This window comes from Colobus angolensis, unplaced genomic scaffold (genome assembly GCF_000951035.1).
Source record: "Colobus angolensis palliatus isolate OR3802 unplaced genomic scaffold, Cang.pa_1.0 Scaffold90, whole genome shotgun sequence".
NCBI lineage: Eukaryota > Metazoa > Chordata > Mammalia > Primates > Cercopithecidae > Colobus > Colobus angolensis.
Window position 1 is genome coordinate 5038795 of NW_012122932.1, and position 19901 is coordinate 5058695.

The window sequence follows — 19901 nt, forward strand, 5'->3', positions numbered from 1 at the left end:
TAAGTATTTATTCAAGAGAAAAGAAAATATATATTCACAAACAATTTGTACAAGAATATTCATAGTAGCTTTTATTTTTAGTAGCAAAAAAACCCCAAATAAACTGGAAACAGCCTTGGTGTCCATCAATGGGAGGATGGATAAGTGATGGCATAGTCATACAGTAGAATTCTGTCCTGCAATAAGAAGGAACTATATACAACATTATGGATGATTCTGAAACACATGCTGCTAGAAAGAAGCCAAATATAAAACAGTTCACACTGCACGATTCTATTTATATGAAGTTCTAAAGGAAGCAAAACTGATCTATGGTAATAAAAATCAGAACAGTAGTTGCCTCTGGAGATTGGTGGGAGTGGGTATTGGCTAGGAAGAGCAGGAGGAAACTTTCTGGAGTGATGATAATGTCCTATATCTTGACAGGGGTTTGAGTCACATGGATGTATACATTTGTCAAAACTCTTGAATGACATACTCATGCATTTTAGTCTATGTAACTTTGACCTTAAAAATCCACACAAAAAATTGAACTCTTTCATCTGGATAGATGGAAAATAGAATTGAACTCTAGTTAATTAAACATGGCCCCTGACTTAGGATGGTTCAATTTATGATTTTTCAACTTTATGATGTTGTGAAAGCAATACAGCCATTCTGTTTTTCACTTTCAGGAGAGTAGTCAATAAATTACACGAGATATTCGACACTTTATTATAAAATAGGCTTTGTGTTACGTGATTTTGCTCAATAGGCTAGGATAGGCTGTGATGTTCAGTAGGTGTATTAAATACATTTTTTACTTAATGATATTTTCAACTTATCAGGCTGGAACTCTACCATAAGCTGAGGAGCACCTGTATATAAATGCTGAAATGTTTAAAGGTGAAGTCTATTGATGTCTTCAATTTACTCTGAAATGCATAAAAATAGACTGATGGGGCTGGGCACGGTGGCTCATGCCTATAATCTCAGCACCGTGGGAAGCTGAGGGAGATCTCGTGAAGATCTGAGGCAGGCAGATCTTTTGAGGTCGGGGTTTGAGATCAGCCTGATCAATATGGTGAAACCCCATCTCTACTAAAAAAATACAAAAATTAGCCGGGTGTGGTAGCACACGCCTGTACTTCCAGCTACGCAGGAGGCAGAGGCAGGAGAATTGCTTGAAGCCAGGAGGCGGAGGTTGCAGTGAGCCAAGACAGCACCACTGCACTCCAGCCTGGGCAACAGAGTGAGACTCTATCTCAAAAAAAAAAAAAAGAAAATAGATTGATGGATGCATAAAGAAATGGATAGATATGTGATAAAGCCAATATGGCAAAATGTTAATTGTAGAATCAGTTGGTGGGCTCACACCTGTAATCCCAGCACTTTGGGAGGCTGAGATGGGTGGATCACAAGGTGAGGCATTCAAGACCAGCCTGGCCAACATAGTGAAACCCCGTCTCTACTAAAAAAATACAAAAATTAGCCGGGTGTGGTAGCACACGCCTGTAATTCCAGCTACGCAGGAGGCAGAGGCAGGAGAATTGCTTGAACCCGGGAGGCGGAGGTTGCAGTGAGCCAAGATGGTACCACTGCACTCTAGCCTGGGTGACAGAGTGAGACTCTATCTCAGAAAAAAAAAAAAAGACTACAGAATCTGAGAAGAGTAACATTTTCAGATCTTAGAAGTGATCTCGGCCGGGTGTGGTGGCTCACACCTGTAATCCAAGCACTTTGGGAGGCTGAGATAGGTGGATCACAAGGTCAGGCATTCAAGACCAGCCTGGCCAACATAGTGAAACCCTGTCTCTACTAAAAAAAATACAAAAATTAGCTGGGCATGGTGGTGTGTGCCTGTAGTCCCAGCTGCTCGGGAGGCTGAGGCAGGAGAATTGCTTGAACCCGGGAGGTGGAGGGTGTGGTGAGTGGAGATCACACTACTGCACTCCAGCCTGGGCAACAGAGCAAGACTTTGTCTCAAAAAAAAAAAAAAAGAAGTGATCTCATCCTATACTAATATTTCTCAAAGGGTGGTCTTTGCCTCATAAAAATCCAAGAACTTAAGACTCACTGAAGTTTAAAAATTGCTCTACCTGCCAACCCTGAAGAATTCCACTGCACAGCCAGGGCTTCAGCTGTCACCACTTCACTGCCCATCCAAATCTTAATCTCCCTGAATCTCCATTCCCCTTGGGTTGCGAATTTCTATTGGCCTAACAATATCTTAAACTCACCAGATCCCAGAGGGGATTCCTATTTTCCCACCCCTACTTCCCAATCTCACTTTCTTCTTCCAGCATTCTCTGTTTCAGGAAAAGATACCCTTCTACTCAGTTGACCAACCCAGAGACCTGAGGTGGGAGGTTAGGGGTTACCCTAGACTCCTCTCTGTTCACCTCCATTTATTTCAGGACACAGTGGCTCATTGATTTGGCTTCCAGAACATCTGTTACATCTCACTGTTTGCCCCATGGGCTGTCACTGCTTTAGTTCGGTTATCATAATGCTTTACCTTCTGAGCCTTTTCTGTGGGAGGAGCTCAAAATATTATAGGCAGCAAAAAGGGTTAAGAGATGAGGCTTATGACAACTAGACAGAGATTAAGTACATACCCAGTTATACAGCTAGGAGGAGCTGAAGTTGAGATTTGAACTCAGGTAGTCTGGCTCCAGAGTCTGTTTAAAACACCATTACTTGCCTGGACGCGGTGGCTCATGCCTGCAATCCCACCAAAGGGAAGGCCAAGGTGGGAGGATCACTTGAGCCCAGAAGTTTGAGACCAGCGTGGGCAATGTAGTGAGACCCCTATTTTTCAAAAAAAGAGGAAAATACCATCACTCAGTATAAACCTACTATATAAACAAGTGCCTTTTTATTATTAGATTTGAGGACATCTATATTTTTATTAGAGTAACACTAGCAGCTATAACAGATAAATCCCCAAGTCTCATTGCCTTAATACAACAAAAATCTCTCATATAGCAATATTGTCTTCTAAGTGGTGATGGAGGAACCCAGGCTCCACTGTGTGACTCTGCTGTCTTCTAGAGACCATTCTGTGCATTCAGCCAGATGGAGAAAGCACACAGGACTGGGTGAGGGTTTTACAGGCCAAGCCTAGGAATAGCAAAAGTTGATTTTCACCAAGTGTACCCAGCTGTGTGTCCTAGGCAATGGAATCTGGCAAGCAAGAGTTTTTGCCAAGATCTAATTGCTCATAATTCTGATTTATTTATGATGAATAGCTATTCTATACTTAATATTGTTTTTTTTTAAAAGATCCATAACCAGAATGCACAAAAATTAGAATCTCCTCCTCCCCAAGAAAGCAACATTAGAATACACAATTAGACAGGCATGTATGTATGTATGTATATGTGGAGATGTAAATCATTGAATCTAGCAGTTATTAAAATGCTATCCCTAGGATTCACATCTCATTTACAAATTGGCTAAAAATCCTTTACATGCTCAAAAGTAGGCAATCAAAAAAGACCCAGAAGGGTACAAAAATACTTGGAAGTATCCTACATTGCTTCACATTTGACATTACTAGCAATAAAATGAAAATTTCTAAGTATAGATTTTTAAATCTTAAAAAAAAAGGCAATTTAAGTTCTCTAGAGAAAAACAGAAATTCTGCAAATCTAAAACAGGGTGCCATATGGGGCATGTCCTTCTTGGAAGTAAACGTTTTAGATAAAAGTGGCATAAAATTGGCTTAAGGAAATGGCCAGGCACAGTGGCTCACGCCTGTAATCCCAGCACTTTGGGAGGCTGAGGTGGGCGGATCATGAGGTCAGGAGATCGAGACCATCCTGGCCAACATGGTGAAACCCCACCTCTACTGAAAATATAAAAATTAGCTGGGTGTGGTGGCGCATGCCTGTAATAACAGCTACTCAGGAGGCTGAGGCAGGAGAATCGCTTAAACCCAGGAGGCACCCAGGAGGTAGAGTGGGTTTTCCTTAAACCCAGGAGGCACCCAGGAGGTAGAGGTTGCAGTGAGCTGAGATCACACCACTGCACTCCAGCCTAGTGACAGAGCAAGACTCCATCTCAAAAAAAAAAAGTTGGCTTTAGCAAAAATGAATTTATAATAAATGTTTCCTTTTAAAATTACTTGCCTAAGGATGACCTTTTAAATTTTATTTTTTAGAGACAGGATCTCACCATGTTACCCAGGTTGGCCTTGAACTGCTGGCCTTAAGCAATCCTCCTACCTCAGCCTCTTAAGTAGCTGGCACTATCGGCATGCACCCAGCTGGGTGACTTCTTAAAGTTACCCTTTATCAACCACCATACACCAGGATCTGTGCTAAGTGTTTCTGTGCACTATCTTATTTCAACCTCACAATCACCCTTTGAAGTAAGTACTAAAAAGGTCTGGGCCTTTTAAATCATCATGGAATCTAACCCAGGAATAGGCTGAGGTAAAAAAATTATAAAATAAGTAAATCATCACGGAATGGATATAATCAAAAGTCTAAAGCAACATTTAAAAAGTTACAATATATAACTCATTTCTATTAAATAACTTCCACTGACCTTGAGTTCAGCTACCAAAGGATAAAGAGGAATCTAGAAATAAACCCATGACAACATTTCAAAAATTGACCCGTTTTAATTATTTAAAAACAAAAACACATCAAATTTCCTTTACCATCTACAATTCAGTTATATCCAAACACTCTAAGACCAAACAGAAGCAGGGATGACAATGAGACACTGAAGACACACAAAGGTGAATGCTGACGACTATCAGAGTCCCAGCAGGAGGTCACAAGTCTTTCATTCACACGCTCCAATGCTTTTCATTTGTTAAAGACCGTGTTTTACAGGAAGTTCTTTACACTAATTTCATGCCAGACACCAGGCTTCTTCAATGGTACACAGCTCCATTAAATTTGTTTCCATCCAGTTGACAGGAATAAAAAGGAATTTTTAGTTTTATCTTTTTTGGGGCCGTAGAGACTTAAAATGGTCAGATTCCTTTAGGAATAAATGAGGAAAAGGAGAGGAAAGAAAACATCTGGGCTGTGCTGGTGCTGGTTTCTACTCATCTTTCTGAGGGTGTGACTTCAAAAGAGTTAAATCACACTTAGGCCACTCCAATGATTAGTACTAGTTATCTTTTTTTTTAACAGGATGAAAAGGAAAATACTCAATGGACATAAAAATGGTCAAAGGTTTTTTTACCGCAGGTCAATTATTCCCCCGCCCAAAAAATATACGAAATGAACATATAATTGGGATGGTAACTCTGCTGGACATTCCAATTCACTCATCTGCTTGTCCCCCACACAGGTAAGGGGAACAGGCATTAGGCTTTATTAGTCGTGTTATAGCAGTAACCAGATGTGTTAACGGCAGCTTATTTACGGTCCATCGATCCTTTGAACATGTGTAGGAAAGCATGGCTGTCAGTCTCCGAATGCCCACATCTGAGCACATTCAGCTACCATGGCAACTACAAGGGAAGGACAAATATATTTATTCCAAGATTTACTGGGAGTTTTAAGTGCCCTTTCTTCCACAGAGCCCCAGAGTGGTGACAAGGTGCTAGGGGCTGCTGTGTTTCCCAGCGTGAGCTCCCATCCTCTGAGGGTCCTGAGAAGGATAGTGGATTGGTCCTGGAGCCCTCATGAAAGGAGGGGGTGGTCCCATTGGGTGAAACATGTGTGGCCCAAAACCTGCAGATACGAGAGAACAAATGTGTTAGGCTTGCAGTTTCCTTGATAACCTTTCAAACCTCTCAATCTTGCTAAGGTTAAAACCATCTACACATAAATCAAGGCTGATACGGAGCTTAAGCAAATGTCAGTTCACAAAACTTGCTTCCACCTGTTATTTCCTTGGTTTTAGAAACCTTTCCCCCCGAGTCCAAAAAACTCCACAGCACACAAGGTATCGCCTAGTACGTCGTCTGAGTCTCTGCTATGTATCCAACATGCCAAATCCTACCAGACAGGATTCAGTCAGGATTTGGGAGATAAGGAAGAAATCAGGCTGATAGCAAGACTGTGTCATCATTAACCTTAATGCCTGACACCAGAATAGAGGGTGTTCAGAAACCAGATTCACTTCAGAGTATGGGCTCTCTGCCACAGGAGAACTGGCTACCTGTGATTTCCTTCCACAGTTAACACTGTGTAGAGCAGTGCTATACAAAGTGCCAGTCTTCCACCTATTTCTGGCCACTGAAAAGACAGAGCTTGAGTCAGAACGTAAATTGTATGACCAGGCACAGTTTAGTTCATCTGACAGTTTTTTGGTAACAAGACTTTCTCAATGAAGGAAGGGGTTCACTGATTTACATTTTGGCACAAGCTCCTGATCTGGTGGCAGACAGATGATAAACACTTTGTAAAATGACACCCACTCACAGCCCACACTGAGCAATAGTGCTCTAGGGCATCCATTAGCATTCAGTTTAGAAAAGGGAACAAATTGGTGATACATCTTTGTAATCTAATAATCTTACTCTGATGACACATATACTCGGATCTTTAGAAAAGTGGCCCCATTCTTCTCCTTGGCAGAGCAGGAGAAAAAAAAAATATCAGAAATCCCAACAGATCAACTTTACTTATAGACTTCTACAGAGCAAACTCACAGGATCTGGACGTGTTGAACGTGATGGTGACGTTTATGAGACAGAACTTTCACAAGGATTTCTCTGGGCTAAGAAGGAAGATGGAAGTTACCTGGGGGAGGAGGTGGAGCAATACCAGGGGGCGGTGGCAGAGCAATGTTCACCACAGCTGGAGGACCACTTGGGGGCAAGTTGAAGTAGTTGGCAGAGGCTTCCTCTTCTGCCGCAGGAGGAGGAGGAAGAGCTGGAGGAGAGAATATAGTTAACACATAGAGGGGAGAACAATTGTGCAACGCTGTTTCTACCACCTTTACATTCTCAGAGGTCCTATTGGGAGAGTAGAGTGACAACACCAACAAGACCTGGGTCCCGTCTTCCAAAATAGGAACATCAGGGCAGACGGAGCTTCTGAAGTCAGCAGGAAGTCTGCACTCACCTCCTGGCAATCCTGGAACAGGTTCTAGTTTGATCCCAGAGTCTGTAGTTCCGTCTTTCTCTTTTTCTTTTCCTCTGGCTGCTTGGGATCTGGGAAACACACACGCATACAGTCGGCACTTTGGCCCACCGTATCTCACATGTCTGCTTCCTAAATTCCTCAGTCCAATGGAGTTCCTTCGCTCTACCTCCTCCTCAGCACACACTTTTCCCATAAATGCCACTGTGCACAGTGAACAAGAGCAAAGGTTTTGACACCAGAGAAGACCTGGGTTCAAAACCTGCTAGAACTATCATAAGGACCAGAAGAGGCAACACATACATGTTTAGCACTGTGCTTACCACATAGGGAGCTCTCCACAAAGGCAGATGCTGCTATTAGCCATCTCTTCCCTGGTTCCACGCTGGAGACATGTTCCCCCTTTGAACTGAGTCTTTCACCCGTGTCTCTCTTATGCAATCATCACTTTTAAACTTAAAATAGCGATTCTTCCTTGTTTTATCTTCTCCATTGGACAATCAGCCTCTAAGGGCAGAATCTAGGTCTAATTCATTTATAAACCCTGAAACTCACCTTTCATGCCCTGGCTATTATACTTGGCCTATAATAGCTAGTCACAAAAACATGAACCTTCAAAGGAGCAGATTATACAACAAACCCCTGAATACATTTCCAAAGCAGGGTTCTCCCAACATCCACAGGAATCAAGTATCAAAAAGAGAGTGACCTTTGAAAGATCTCTTTAAAGATCCTGTTCATTTAAGCCTGTTAACCAATAGCCTACTGTCTCCAGACAATGACATAGTTTCTTAAAAATCTGAGCAAAATGTCACTTAAAAATAGTTTAATTCTCACCTTCCCCATTTCACATTCAGTCTGCGGCCATTTACAATCAACTTATTAAAGGACTTCTCAGCAGCCACTTCTGCAGCTTGCCTTGTGGCAAACTGGATGAAAGCACACTGCTGTCTCTGCACAACAGTGATCGTCCGGATCTCTCCAAACTGGTAGAAATGATTTCTGAAGGGATACAGGCAGGAAAAAAATGAAAATGGGAGTGAACAAAGATGTTCCCAAGAGACTGAAAACAGACTGTTAATTTTCAGTGACACACCACTAGGCAGGCGGGCCCCAAGGCTATCTACCTAACTACCCTCAGGTCTTCCCCCCCATATCTTGTCCTAATGTGGGTGCTGCTTATTGAGAGAAGGAAAGAGAAATAATGAGTAAATAAAGGTTCTCAAACATCTCAGGGTTTTTTCCCATGGAGGAAAGGGGGTTCTAATAGGTTCCTTAAAGACCCTAAATCCTAGATAAGGGGTTGGCAAACTACAGCTCTCAAGGCCCATGAGCCAAGAGTGTTTAAAACAAGAATATGTGACAGAGACTGCATGTGGCCCACAATGCCTAAAATATTCACTATCCAGCCTCTTACAGCAAAAGTCTGCCAACCCCTGGGGGTTGTCTAGCTCACTTAGATAGGGTTTAACGGAGACAGGCTACCAAGGGCCGGTTATAAACTTACAGGAGTTTCTTCTCCACTTTATCTCTTTGGAAGAGGTAATTTCCATTACTATCTGCCCAGATGTCTCATCTAGCCAAGCATAATACAAGCCAAAAATAATACAAATTTATCAAATGCCAGTCTCTTTAAAAAGCCAACAATTTAAACCATAAGAGTTTTATCATCACAAAGCTCTCCGTCCTCTACATAATTAATCATACTTGGATGCGTGCCATCCTTTAAAACCTGGCTGTTAGGTCAAATAGAATTCTGTGTCATTATTACCATATGCCAGGATGGATAAGCACTCTTTGTGCATTGGTTTTGAGATAGGGTCCCTGTTGCTTAAGCTAGAGTGCAGTGGCGCAATCACAGCTCACTGCAGCCTTGATCTCCCAAGCTCAAGCGATCCTCCTGCCTCAGCCTCCCAAACAGCTGGGACTATAGGCACATGCCACCACACCCGGCTAATGTTTTTGATTTCTTAGTAGGGATCGGGTCTCACTATGTTGCTCAGGTTGGTCTCAAACTCCTTAGCTCAAGAGATCCTCCCAAAGTGTTGAGATTACAGACATGAGGCACTGTGCCCAGCCAGATAAGCACATTATTACTGTGGCACCATAAAGGACAATTTTACAAAAATTCCACTCAGCATGATACTAACAGTAGAGAGACTAAAGAAAAACGGATTTTGTACACAATGATCATGCTTGCAGTTTTTGCAAATAAATTATTTGCAAAAAAATTTTAAAATTTTAAAATTTGCAAAAAAAAAAATAACTGCCCTGATCCCAGGGCAGTTAAAGGCAAAAATAACTCTTTAACTTATACCCACAAACCTTAAATCTGTCTCAGTAATGGTATCACCTAGACCACCAACATATAGTGTGGTGATAGTTTTATCCTCTGGTGGGTCCAGCCGAGGCATTGTTGAAGCCCGCTTTAGAAGCTTGTCAGCTACAGGATCATTGATTCCGTAATATCGATCTTTAATATTCTGATCAGCAAGGGGGTCATCTGGATCTGTAGGCTTCTCATGTCTATGATTCAAGAAAAAAACAGGGCATAAAGGTGAAACAAAGGTGAAAAAATGGTATCTTCCAAGAGTAGCTACATATTAAAGTCCTAGATACATATTCTGAAGTGCCTTTTGAACTAGAAACTATGGTTTCTACCAAAATACAATTACCAAAATAGATCTAATACCAAGAGATTTACTGTATGACAAAAGGAATTCCTAGCCTCCTAAAAGCCATTAGGCCATCTAGGATGCCAAACTTTCCTTATAAATAAAAACTCTTGACATGATCCGCCCCCTCCTGCCCCCCAGAAAGGGACACATGATTACCCCTCTCTAGGTCAATGATTCTTAACACATTTGGGGTGTTGTATTCCACTGAGAATCTGATTAAAGCTATGGGCCTAGCTCCAGAGAAAGCACATATTATTTTTCAGGGGGTAGGGTTAACTAATCCCAAATTAAGAACCCCTAATACAGATGCCTGGCAGTCTTAACCAAAACATACACACCCTTTAGTAGTCTGACCTTACTTTGACTTCAACTATACATTGAGAGTCAAGTATTTACATCATGGCAGTGAAGATGTACTTCTCAGGTAGAAATGTTTAGGGTCAGCATCTATATTGTATGGCATAGCAATTTAGTTTCCAAGGTTCGATTGTAAGTAAAAACTACGATTTATTCATGCTCTTCTAAATTTCATAGTTCTAAGACATCAGATACACCACATTTGTTGTATGATCGTTAGATTTTAAAGCAGAAACAGTTTAAGCTAGCACCTCCCATTTCTTAGATGAGAAATCATCTGAAAGCAAATACTGAAAATGAGGCTCAGCTCTTGCCTGTATGGACATTCCTCTCCTCTCTTACACTCTCCTTTCACCCAGAAGGAGCAAATGTGGGGTCGATTCCTTTTGTAGTAGGGTGTGGTCCGGGCCAGTTTGAGCAGCATGTCACTGGTAGATGTGGCTTTCCCCAGCATGCCAACTGGCCGTGTTCCATCAGAGTTAGAAATCTAAGTGAGGATGACAAATTCAAAAGATAAATCATACAGACTGTGTCAATTCATTCGGATTTTTATCCAAAAAGTGGCAGCATACCTCTCTCTCCATATTCTGTGTATAGTACTCTTTGTTGACATCTGACTTTGGCATGTCATCTTTAAAAGACAATCCTGCATCACGAACCTGGATGGGCAGGCCTGGTACAAAAAAGAGGAAAGAGACCTCAGATGTATTTTAAAACATATCCATACTAACCATGCACACAGAATACATCACCTTTCCCTTCCCCTCCTTCCTATTTAGTACCAGAGATCTTACTATGTTTTTATTCAAACTCTTTAGCACCATCAGGTTACTTCTGCTACACAGCATGCTAAGAAATTGTCCAAATTCCTGAGCTGTCAGGAAATTTGATGAAATCAATGTTTTAGAATATCTTTTAGGCTGGGTGTGGTGGCTCAGGCCTGTAATACTAGCACTCTGGAAGGCTGGGGCTGATGAACAGCTTGAGTCCAGGAGTTCAAGACCAGTCTGGTCAACATAGTGAAGCCCCATTTCTACAAAAAACACAAAAATTAGCTGGGTGTGGTGGTGTGCAACTGTAGTCCTAGCTACTCAGGAGGCTGAGGTGGATCACCTGAGCTTGGAAAGGTTAAGACTGCAGTGAGCTGTGATCATGCCACTGCACTCCAGCCTGGGCAACAGTGAGACCTTGTCTCAAAAACAAAAACAAAAAAATTATAAAAGAAAATTTTTAGATGAACAAACTGTGCCCATGGTCATATTCAACTTGTAAATTAGTAACGCATCTACTTTTTATTACAACATGATTTACTTAAAGTAAATGTAAAAGTGGTTTCTTTGGTTAGTCCTACAGATCCTCTGGATAGTCACAGTCATGTAAGGGTCACTGTACTCCAGGACCAGACACCTCCTTAACAAACATATAAATAATATTACATAAAATGTGGCCAGAACTCTGACTAGAAGAGTAACTCTAATGAACTTAACATACATAAACTCATATATATTTTTCCCTTTCCTTTAATAGTAGAAACTCTTGTTGAAAAATTATCTTTCTGAAAAAGTCACCTACTGTTTAAAAAAAAAAAAAATTACTCCCAAAAGCACTTACTCTGAAACAGTAGCAATATATCAGTTCTCACAACACAATTGAGACAAAAGTCTAAAGCACAATTAGGCTGGTTGTGGTGGCTCTGGGAGGCCAAGGTGGGAGGACTTCTTGAGGCCAGGAGTTCAAAACCAGCCTGGGCAAAATAGTGACACACACACACACACACATGCACTGGGTGTGGTGGTACACCAGGAGGCAGAGGCAAGAGGATCCCGTGAGCCCAGGAGTTCAAAGTTGCAGTGAGCTGTGATCACACCACTGTACTCTAGCCTGGGTGACAAAGTGAGACCCCTCACTCAAAAAATAAAATAAAATAAAGCACAATTGCCCTGTGAGCTTCTGGTTGGCATGGTGGAAAAAAGGTCTGGATCAAGAAAGAAGCCTAAGGCAAATAAATTATCTGTCATAGGATCAATGCCTTTTACCTCACTTGGGCTACAGAGATGAAGGTTTAGGCCACTTTTGATTAATTCCCAACTTTTCCTTAAGTTCCTACTATTGTTCCGGACTCTAGAATAGCCTAATTATGGTTCTTTTCCTGGGAAAAGCAGACCACAGCAGACATTCCAAAGTGAAATCAGAACCAGAGCTACGGTGAGAAGTGGGAGACAAAAGACTGGCTTGTAGTTTTAGGCACCTGCACACTTTCAGATCTATTGGACAGGTCAAGCATACCATACTCTAGGTCTAAGAGGCAGGTCTGACAGACATTCTTCAATTTACTGCAGGTTTGGCACACTTCAGTCTTCTTGAAACGCATGCGGACTCCAGGGCACCAGCGAAACACTGTGAATGGCCTGGCACAGATCTGGAACACAAAACAAGAGCCACAGAATGTTAATGGTCCTGATCTGGGCAATCTGGAGATCTGATAACAATGGGGCATTCAAGAAAAGATCTCTGAATGTAGGGTTTAGAAGAGACCTCAGCAACCAACTAGTTGATTTGATGTTTCAATACAATTTTCAGCATCCTTCTCCAACAAAAATTCAGAGTACAGAAATGAAATAGCCAAAAGGTCAAAGTTCTTCCCATCCTAGAGGTAAGCACCAATAATAATCTGAACCTTAATTTTTTTTAGGGGGAGTGGGGAGTGTCATACAATTTTTTGAGAATCTTCTGACAGGGATGACTTTCCTCCTCAGCTAAAATGCTCGTGTGGACAGTCATATACCACCTGGTGTACAAACTCCTTCAATGCCCATCCACTGACATTAGAATCTCTACATCAGAGGGTTCATTTTCTTACCTCCCACATAAATAGTTGCCAGCCAATGAATATATCAGTAATACATAAAAAGTTGTATGGCACTGATTTTTACTGGAAGACCTCAAAACTTAGTAAGCTGAAGGCTAATTTAGTAGAGAAAAGAAAAATGAAACAGAAATCATTGCTCTTTAACAGACATACTTACTTTGCATTCCTTCCCATACTTTTCTTTGGTCTACAATAGAAAAAAAAACAGAAAAGAACTGGAGTTACAGAAAGAAAAAAGCCAGGTGTCTACTATTTCCTTAAACATAACCCAAGAAATGTGTCTGGAAATCCCTGGCATCCTAGAGAGAGAGGGAAAAACAACAACAACAACAACAAAAACCAAAACCCAAACTTTTTTGGGAAGAGGGTAGGGAACATACTATAACAACATATTGTAAGTTATAACATCTCAAGAAATATGGATCTGGGCCAGGTGGCAGTGGCTCACACCTGTAATCCCAACACTTTGAGAAGCCAAGGTGGAAGGATCGCTTGAGCCCAGGAGTTCCAGACCAGCCTGGGCAACATAGCAAGACGCTATCTCTATAGAAAAAAAAAAAAACTAGAGTCTATGCATCTAATACTAGGTAACTGAGTGTCTTTCCACAGCCACAACTCTCAGGTTCATTTTTGGCTCCCAAGTTCACTCTCAAGAACTAACATTCCTAATGGTTTCCACAATCCCTAATCAGAGAGGATACAGCTATGGCCCGCCCACTTTACAAAGTTTAGTCAAAAGGTAGCTACTGTAGACTTGCCCTGTGCCAATGCCAGGAATATAGTAAATGTTCTGTTTAAACAGAACTACTCAAACATCTTGAACCATTCAAACATCTTGAACATACTAACATATCAACATCTCTACGACTACACAGTAATACAGTCCTAACCTAATTATTGTTAACTGGTTCTAATTTTACCCTTGTTTGTAAGAAAGGGGTAATGCTTAAAGAGATAAAGTACACTGGCCAAAAGGCATTTGACCAGGAGTCAGGAAACCTAGTTTTTAGTTCTGGTGCTCCTATCATGCTGACATTCCTAGAGCCAGAATATCTGAACTGAAATCCCAGCTCCATTCACTACTATTGTATGAAAAGACACAAACGCTCTCACCTTCTGGTAAGCAGACCTATTTCCTAGGTAAATGCTCAACAAATACTAGCTATCATGATTACCCCTACATTACAGGAGTGTTACCAGATTCGTAAGTAAGAGAATACACATGACAGTTCTTTGCAAGTCGTCCAGCACCTTGGGTTAGTAAAAGAGTATCATTTTTTCTGCTTGTCTAAGAGAAACACTTCACAGTGTGCAAGTACCACAACACTGACAGGACATGAATAACTCGTTTCACATGCGATCACTCACCATTCGGATATATGGGTTTTCTCCAAGACATGTCTGGCACAGAATGGGGAAGTCCTGGTGAAAATGGGAAATCTGGTTGAGGACCACCTTCCGAAGACCCTGACACCTCAGTGACACTTGGGGCGGCGAGGGGGCGGGAAGCCAGGGTGGGGAACAAGGTAGGGCAGGAACCCGAAGTCCATCACAACCCGATCGCGGGAGGGGGCGCTGTCTGCACTTCCGGCAGGCGGCGGGAGAAAAGAAAACCAGCTCGAATAGGCTGGAGGGGGCAGGGATGGAAAGGGCGCTGGTCCCGGGACCCTGGCTAAGCCCCCGCCCTTCAAGCCCGCAAGAGGATCACCCTCCGGCCTCCTGCTCCGGCCAAAGTTAGGCCACCGCGTTGGCTCCTCCCCGGAATTCCTTCGGCCGCGCCGCAGGCCCTGTCCTGCGAGCTTGCAAGGTGCGCGGCTTCGCCTCCTCCTTCCATCCTCCTCCGGCAGGCACACTCACCGCATCCTCCCAGTTCTGCCTGTTGTAGGTGTTGGAACCCAAAGAGGTCGCCATCTTGAGAGCGTCCGGAGGCAGCTGTAGCTTCCGAGTTGGGAGAGAGGACCGCCACAATCCCGTCAAGCCCCGAGGCTAGCGCCGGGCTAGTCGGCGTCTTAATTACGCGTCCAGTGCCTCTTCCGGGGCGGAGCCTTTGCGTCATGACGTCGCCCGCTCTTGGAATTTCTAAGTTTAACAATCGGGATGCTGGTATATTGTACCTGGATGCTTCCTTCGAGTTTTTGCCTGCTTGGAAAGAAGGGCTACACGTGCAGTTGATTTATTTAAAAATTGGGCGAAAGAATAAAGTAAGACGTAATACATAAGAGGCTGGGATTAAAATAGCGTTCGCTACCATTGAGGCGCTTATTATGTCAAATGCTGGGCGAACGTCTTGAGGTTCCAGTGTCTCATTTATTCTCGTAACCTCTCTGTAGGGCTGCCAGATTCTTATTCATTCTCTCTCTCTCTCTATCTCATTACAGAACGTCTAAAGTTGAATTTCAGATTAACCGCGAATCGCTTTTTAATTATATTTGGTACCTACTTGTACTAAAGTAGGATTCGTGGTTGATCTGAAATTCACATCACTTAACCAATCTTCTTGTATTTTATCTGGTAACTCTACCCTGTAGGCAAGTATGATGATCCCTCTTTTATAGAAAAGAAAACAGGTTTAGAGAGATTAACCTAATCTCTCCTGATTTAGCGCCTAGTTGTGGAGCTAAAAAGTGGTGAAGCCACAAATTCAAAGACATTAGTACTGTTTCATTTCTAGCTTCTGAAATGACAAGGGTCCTATGAATAAACATATGCATTATTTGATTTTTGGAGTAACTCGTAACCACTCCGCCAATATTTTATGAGTTTCAAGCCATTCTGGTACCCCTTTCATACTTTACGGGTCATCAAACTACCTAACATATTTACTCAAATCACCTCATGAAAAAAAAGTTGATTTAAAGTATAACTTCACATAAAGTTTTATCCTTTTTAGTTTTGAATTTTTTACATACATTCACTACAGTCAAATATGGAATTGTCTATCATCCCAAGTTCCCTTGTTTCTGTAGTTAATCCACTTATCCCCATACTCAAACCATGGCAATCACCAATTTGTGTTCTGCCACTAGTTTTGCCTTTTCCAGAATGTCATATAAATGGAATCCTACATAGCCTTTTGGATCTGATTTTTTTCACTTAGTATTTTGTAGTTGAGATTTCATCCATATTGTTACATGTATCAGTAATTTCTTCTTTTGTATGACTGAGTAGAATTCCGTTGTATGGATATATCATACAATTCACTTGTCAGTTGCTGGACATTTGGGTTCCTGGATTTTAGTGAATATAAATAAAACCATTACAAACATTGACATACAGATCGTTGTATGGACATCGGTTTTCATTTTGCTTGTGTAAATACCTTAGAGTGAGATTATTTGCTCATATGGTAAGTATATCTTTGCCTTTATAAGAAAGTCCTTGGGTTTATCTGAGCTTCTTGGATCTGTGATTTGTTGTCTTTTATTATATTTGGAAAATTCTCAAGTATCATCTCTTCAGACAGTCTTCTGCCTGGTTTCTACATCTGTGACTAATTTCATGTGTCTTGTGAGGAGTGCAAGGTCAGAAATAACAGAGTCCACATACATTTGTGTTTTTCCATAATGTCAGACTTTTATTGATGCTATTTCAATCAAAAAAGCCACAAACTACGTTAAGTTTCCAAGAAAGCAATTCTCCTTAGTACTTCCCACTCACTGAGCACTCAGAGCCTTGGACACACAGGCTCAAGGCACTCCTCAGGTCAATAAATATTGCAAATCATGCATAATAGTATACTTATTCCTCATATAAATATTACAGAGTGAATATTCCACAAACAAAATAACATTTAACATTAAGAGAAAAGGGATAGGAGCCCTTTCTCCTTTAAGTTTGGAGCTCTCAAAATCATCTCCTTGCCTCCCTTTTTCCTTCTTTCCTCCCCCCGTTTTTTTTTTAAATATTTGTGGGACATGACTTCTAGGAATGAGCCTTCCTAGCGACATGGGACATGACTTCCTAGGAATGAGCCTTCCTCGCAATGTGGGACCTGAATTTCCTGGAATAAACCATCCTAGCGACAAGAAACCAGCTCAAAAAACGAGGAAAAAGCAACCTGAGGCCAGGAACACATACTCCTTTTAAAATGCTTTCTCCAAAAGATTTTAAAGAAAAAAAGGGGGAAATGTGAAAGGAAATTAAATCTTGGGACCCCGTACTCATTAAGTCAAAGGGAAAAGTCAAGCTGGGAAGTGGGTCACGCAAACCTGCCTCCCGCTTTTGGTTCCTGAATAAGATGGCTACAAGATGGAAAGCTACATGCCTCCCTCATATTTTGCCCACAGGGAAATTCCTAGTGAGGAATTTTACTTTCCTAGAAAGGAACAAAGAAAAGAGAAGAAAAAATATATATAGGGACTAGGCCAGATTTATAGCAACAAAAGGAAAGCAAACCTGGAAGCTGGGTCAGGCTATATTACTGCCTCCTCAATTAAAGCAATTCTCTGGGCAATCATTACCTTAGCCCTTTTGGTTGCACATTGACTTATTTGCAAACACATACTATAACAACATTGTAAGCAGAAACAGGACAGAACAGAAATTATTATTCCTCCTATTATAGGCAATAGCTTCTGCCACTAAATTCCCCAAGATCCAAACCAACCACTCAAGCAATGGATTAGTGAGGGTTTTGGATCTGACAGTTGGTTATCTGGGTTTTTGTATCAGTCATAAGTCAGGTTATGTTCTTCGATTCATCTGGAATATACACACAACATTGTTTCTATGATGGCACAGGTTCCCCTTGTGCTGCCGTGAGTATACCTAAAGCCATATAGTTCTGCAGCACAGCTTTCCTCATAAGCATGACCTCATTGCTTAGCAAAGAGGTACTCATGCAGCTACCATTTAGGGCCTTTGGGTGTAATTCGTTAAAGCCTCTATATGCCATATAACGTCTTCAATACCTATCTGTGGTACAAAGATTGAAGCTAAGTGATCATACCACTGGAATACTGAACGTGTCCAATGAGATTGTAAATGAAAAAGGGTTTTTTTTCTGGAAGGGTCTGAATTACTGGGCAACATATGTGGGAGGCATGTAGCTTTTCATCTTGTAGCTATCTTATTTAGGAACCAAAAGCAGGAGACAGGTTTGTGTGACCCAGTTCCCAGCTCAACTTTTCCCTTTGGCTTAATGAGTTTGGGGTCCCAAGATTTAATTTCCTTTCACAATATATATTGTCCATATTTTCTTTCTCTTTTGTTCGAGATGGGGGTCTCACTTTGTCACCCAGGCATGATCATAGCTCACTGTTACCTAGAATTCCTGGGTTCAAGGGATCCTCCAGCCTTAGCCTCCCAAGTAGCTGGGACCATAGAAGCAGGCCACGGTGCCCAGCTAATTTGTAACTTTTTTGTAGAGACAGGGTCTCGCCATGTTGCCCAAGCTGGTCTCGGAACTCCTGGGCTCAAGTGATTTTCCAGCCTTGGCCTCCCAAAGTGCTGGGATTACAAGTGTGAGCCATGACACCTGGCTCCATATTTTCCACTAGTTTTAACACTGTAGGGGCCAACAGAAAAGTTCCCCTTTCCCCTCTTAAGATTCACTGAAAATTAACTAGCAAAAGACAGATTAATAGGAGAAAAGGCACACAAATTTATTTGATCATAGTTTTAAGTGAATGAAGACCCAAATGGGAAATTGTCCATTTATATGCTTAGGTTCAACAAAGTATGGACAGTTATGTAGAAATAGGATTGGACAAAAAGGGTACTGATTTAGTGCTAACAGACTGAGTGGGGAAACCCAGTGAGGCCTGTCTGTCTAGATTCTTGGTCTCTCTCGGCAGCATTCCTTCTGGGTACGGACAGGACCGTCTTTGGAATGGGCATCTTATGACCTACAATCTAAAAAAAGGTAGCTCAGACAATTTCTTTAGAGCCAGTTTTTACACAGAAAAGCAAGGGGGTAGTTTTTTTTTTTTTCTTTTTTTGAGACAGAGTCTCGCTCTGTCACTTAGGCTGGAGTGCAATGGCGCCATCTCGGTTCACTGCAACCTCCGCCTCCCGGGTTCATGCGATTCTCCTGCCTCAGCCTCCCAAGTAGCTGGGATTACAGGTGTGCGCCACCACGCCCGGCTAATTTTTGTATTTTTAGTAGAGACAGGGTTTCACCATGTTGGTCAGGCTGGTCTCGAACTCCTGACTTTGTGATCCGCCTGCCTTTGCCTCCCAAAGTGCTGGGATTACAGGCGTGAGTCACCGCACCTAGCCTAGAGTAGTATTTTTACATTTTATGGCTGGCTTTGGGGAAAAGGGGTTCTATGACCCACCTTGAGGAAAAGGGATTCAGTGTCTGTGGGTAGGCTTGGGGAAGAATGAAGGGCAAGAGACAGGAAGGCAGAAGGTCAGAGAAACTTTTGCTTCTGAGGCTGCTTCAGAGCCTTAACTTGGGGTATCATTTTCTGAGCCCCAACAACATGTCTCTGTCCATTAGTTCAAATATCTGGGTCATTTCCATATACAGTCCTATAGATTGCTTTGTGAGGAATGTGTTATTTTTGCTTTTTTGTGTGTCTCGATTCTTTATTGAATGCCAGTCATTGCTTACATATTTTCATTTTCTTTTTTTTTTTTTGAGACAGGGTCTCTCTCTCTCGCTCAGGCTGGAGTGCAGTGGTGTAGTCTCAGCTCACTGCAACCTCTGCCTCCTGGGTTCAAGCAATTCTCATGCTTCAGCCTCCCGAGTAGCTGGGACTACAGGCCTGCACCACTACACCTGGCTAATTTTTGTACTTTTAGTAGAGATGGGGTTTTACCATGTTGGCCAGGCTGGTCTTGAACGCTTGGCCTCAAGTGATCTGCCTGCCTCGGCCTCCCAACATGCTGGGATTACAGGCGTGAGCCACCGTACCCGGCCGAGTCATTGCTTATAGAACAAAAGAGAATGAGGTAAATCGTATTTTTTTTTTTTTCTTTTTTTTTTTGAGACGGAGACTCGCTCTGTCGCCCAGGCTG

At 42.0% G+C, this 19901-nt stretch overlaps 1 protein-coding gene across 1 annotated transcript; it reads right to left on the bottom strand.

Moving 5' to 3' along the window:
* Window positions 1-4593: 4593 nt before the first annotated feature.
* RBM22 (RNA binding motif protein 22) lies at window positions 4594-14971 on the bottom strand. Its single transcript, XM_011931599.1, has 11 exons — window positions 14796-14971; window positions 14307-14360; window positions 13096-13125; window positions 12356-12488; window positions 10642-10742; window positions 10384-10556; window positions 9360-9560; window positions 7872-8036; window positions 7017-7105; window positions 6693-6824; window positions 4594-5678 (listed from the first exon to the last, which is right to left on the bottom strand). Exons 1-11 carry the CDS (start codon window positions 14847-14849, stop codon window positions 5548-5550), a joined length of 1263 nt encoding a protein of 420 aa, XP_011786989.1. The 5' UTR covers window positions 14850-14971; the 3' UTR covers window positions 4594-5547.
* Window positions 14972-19901: the final 4930 nt, after the last annotated feature.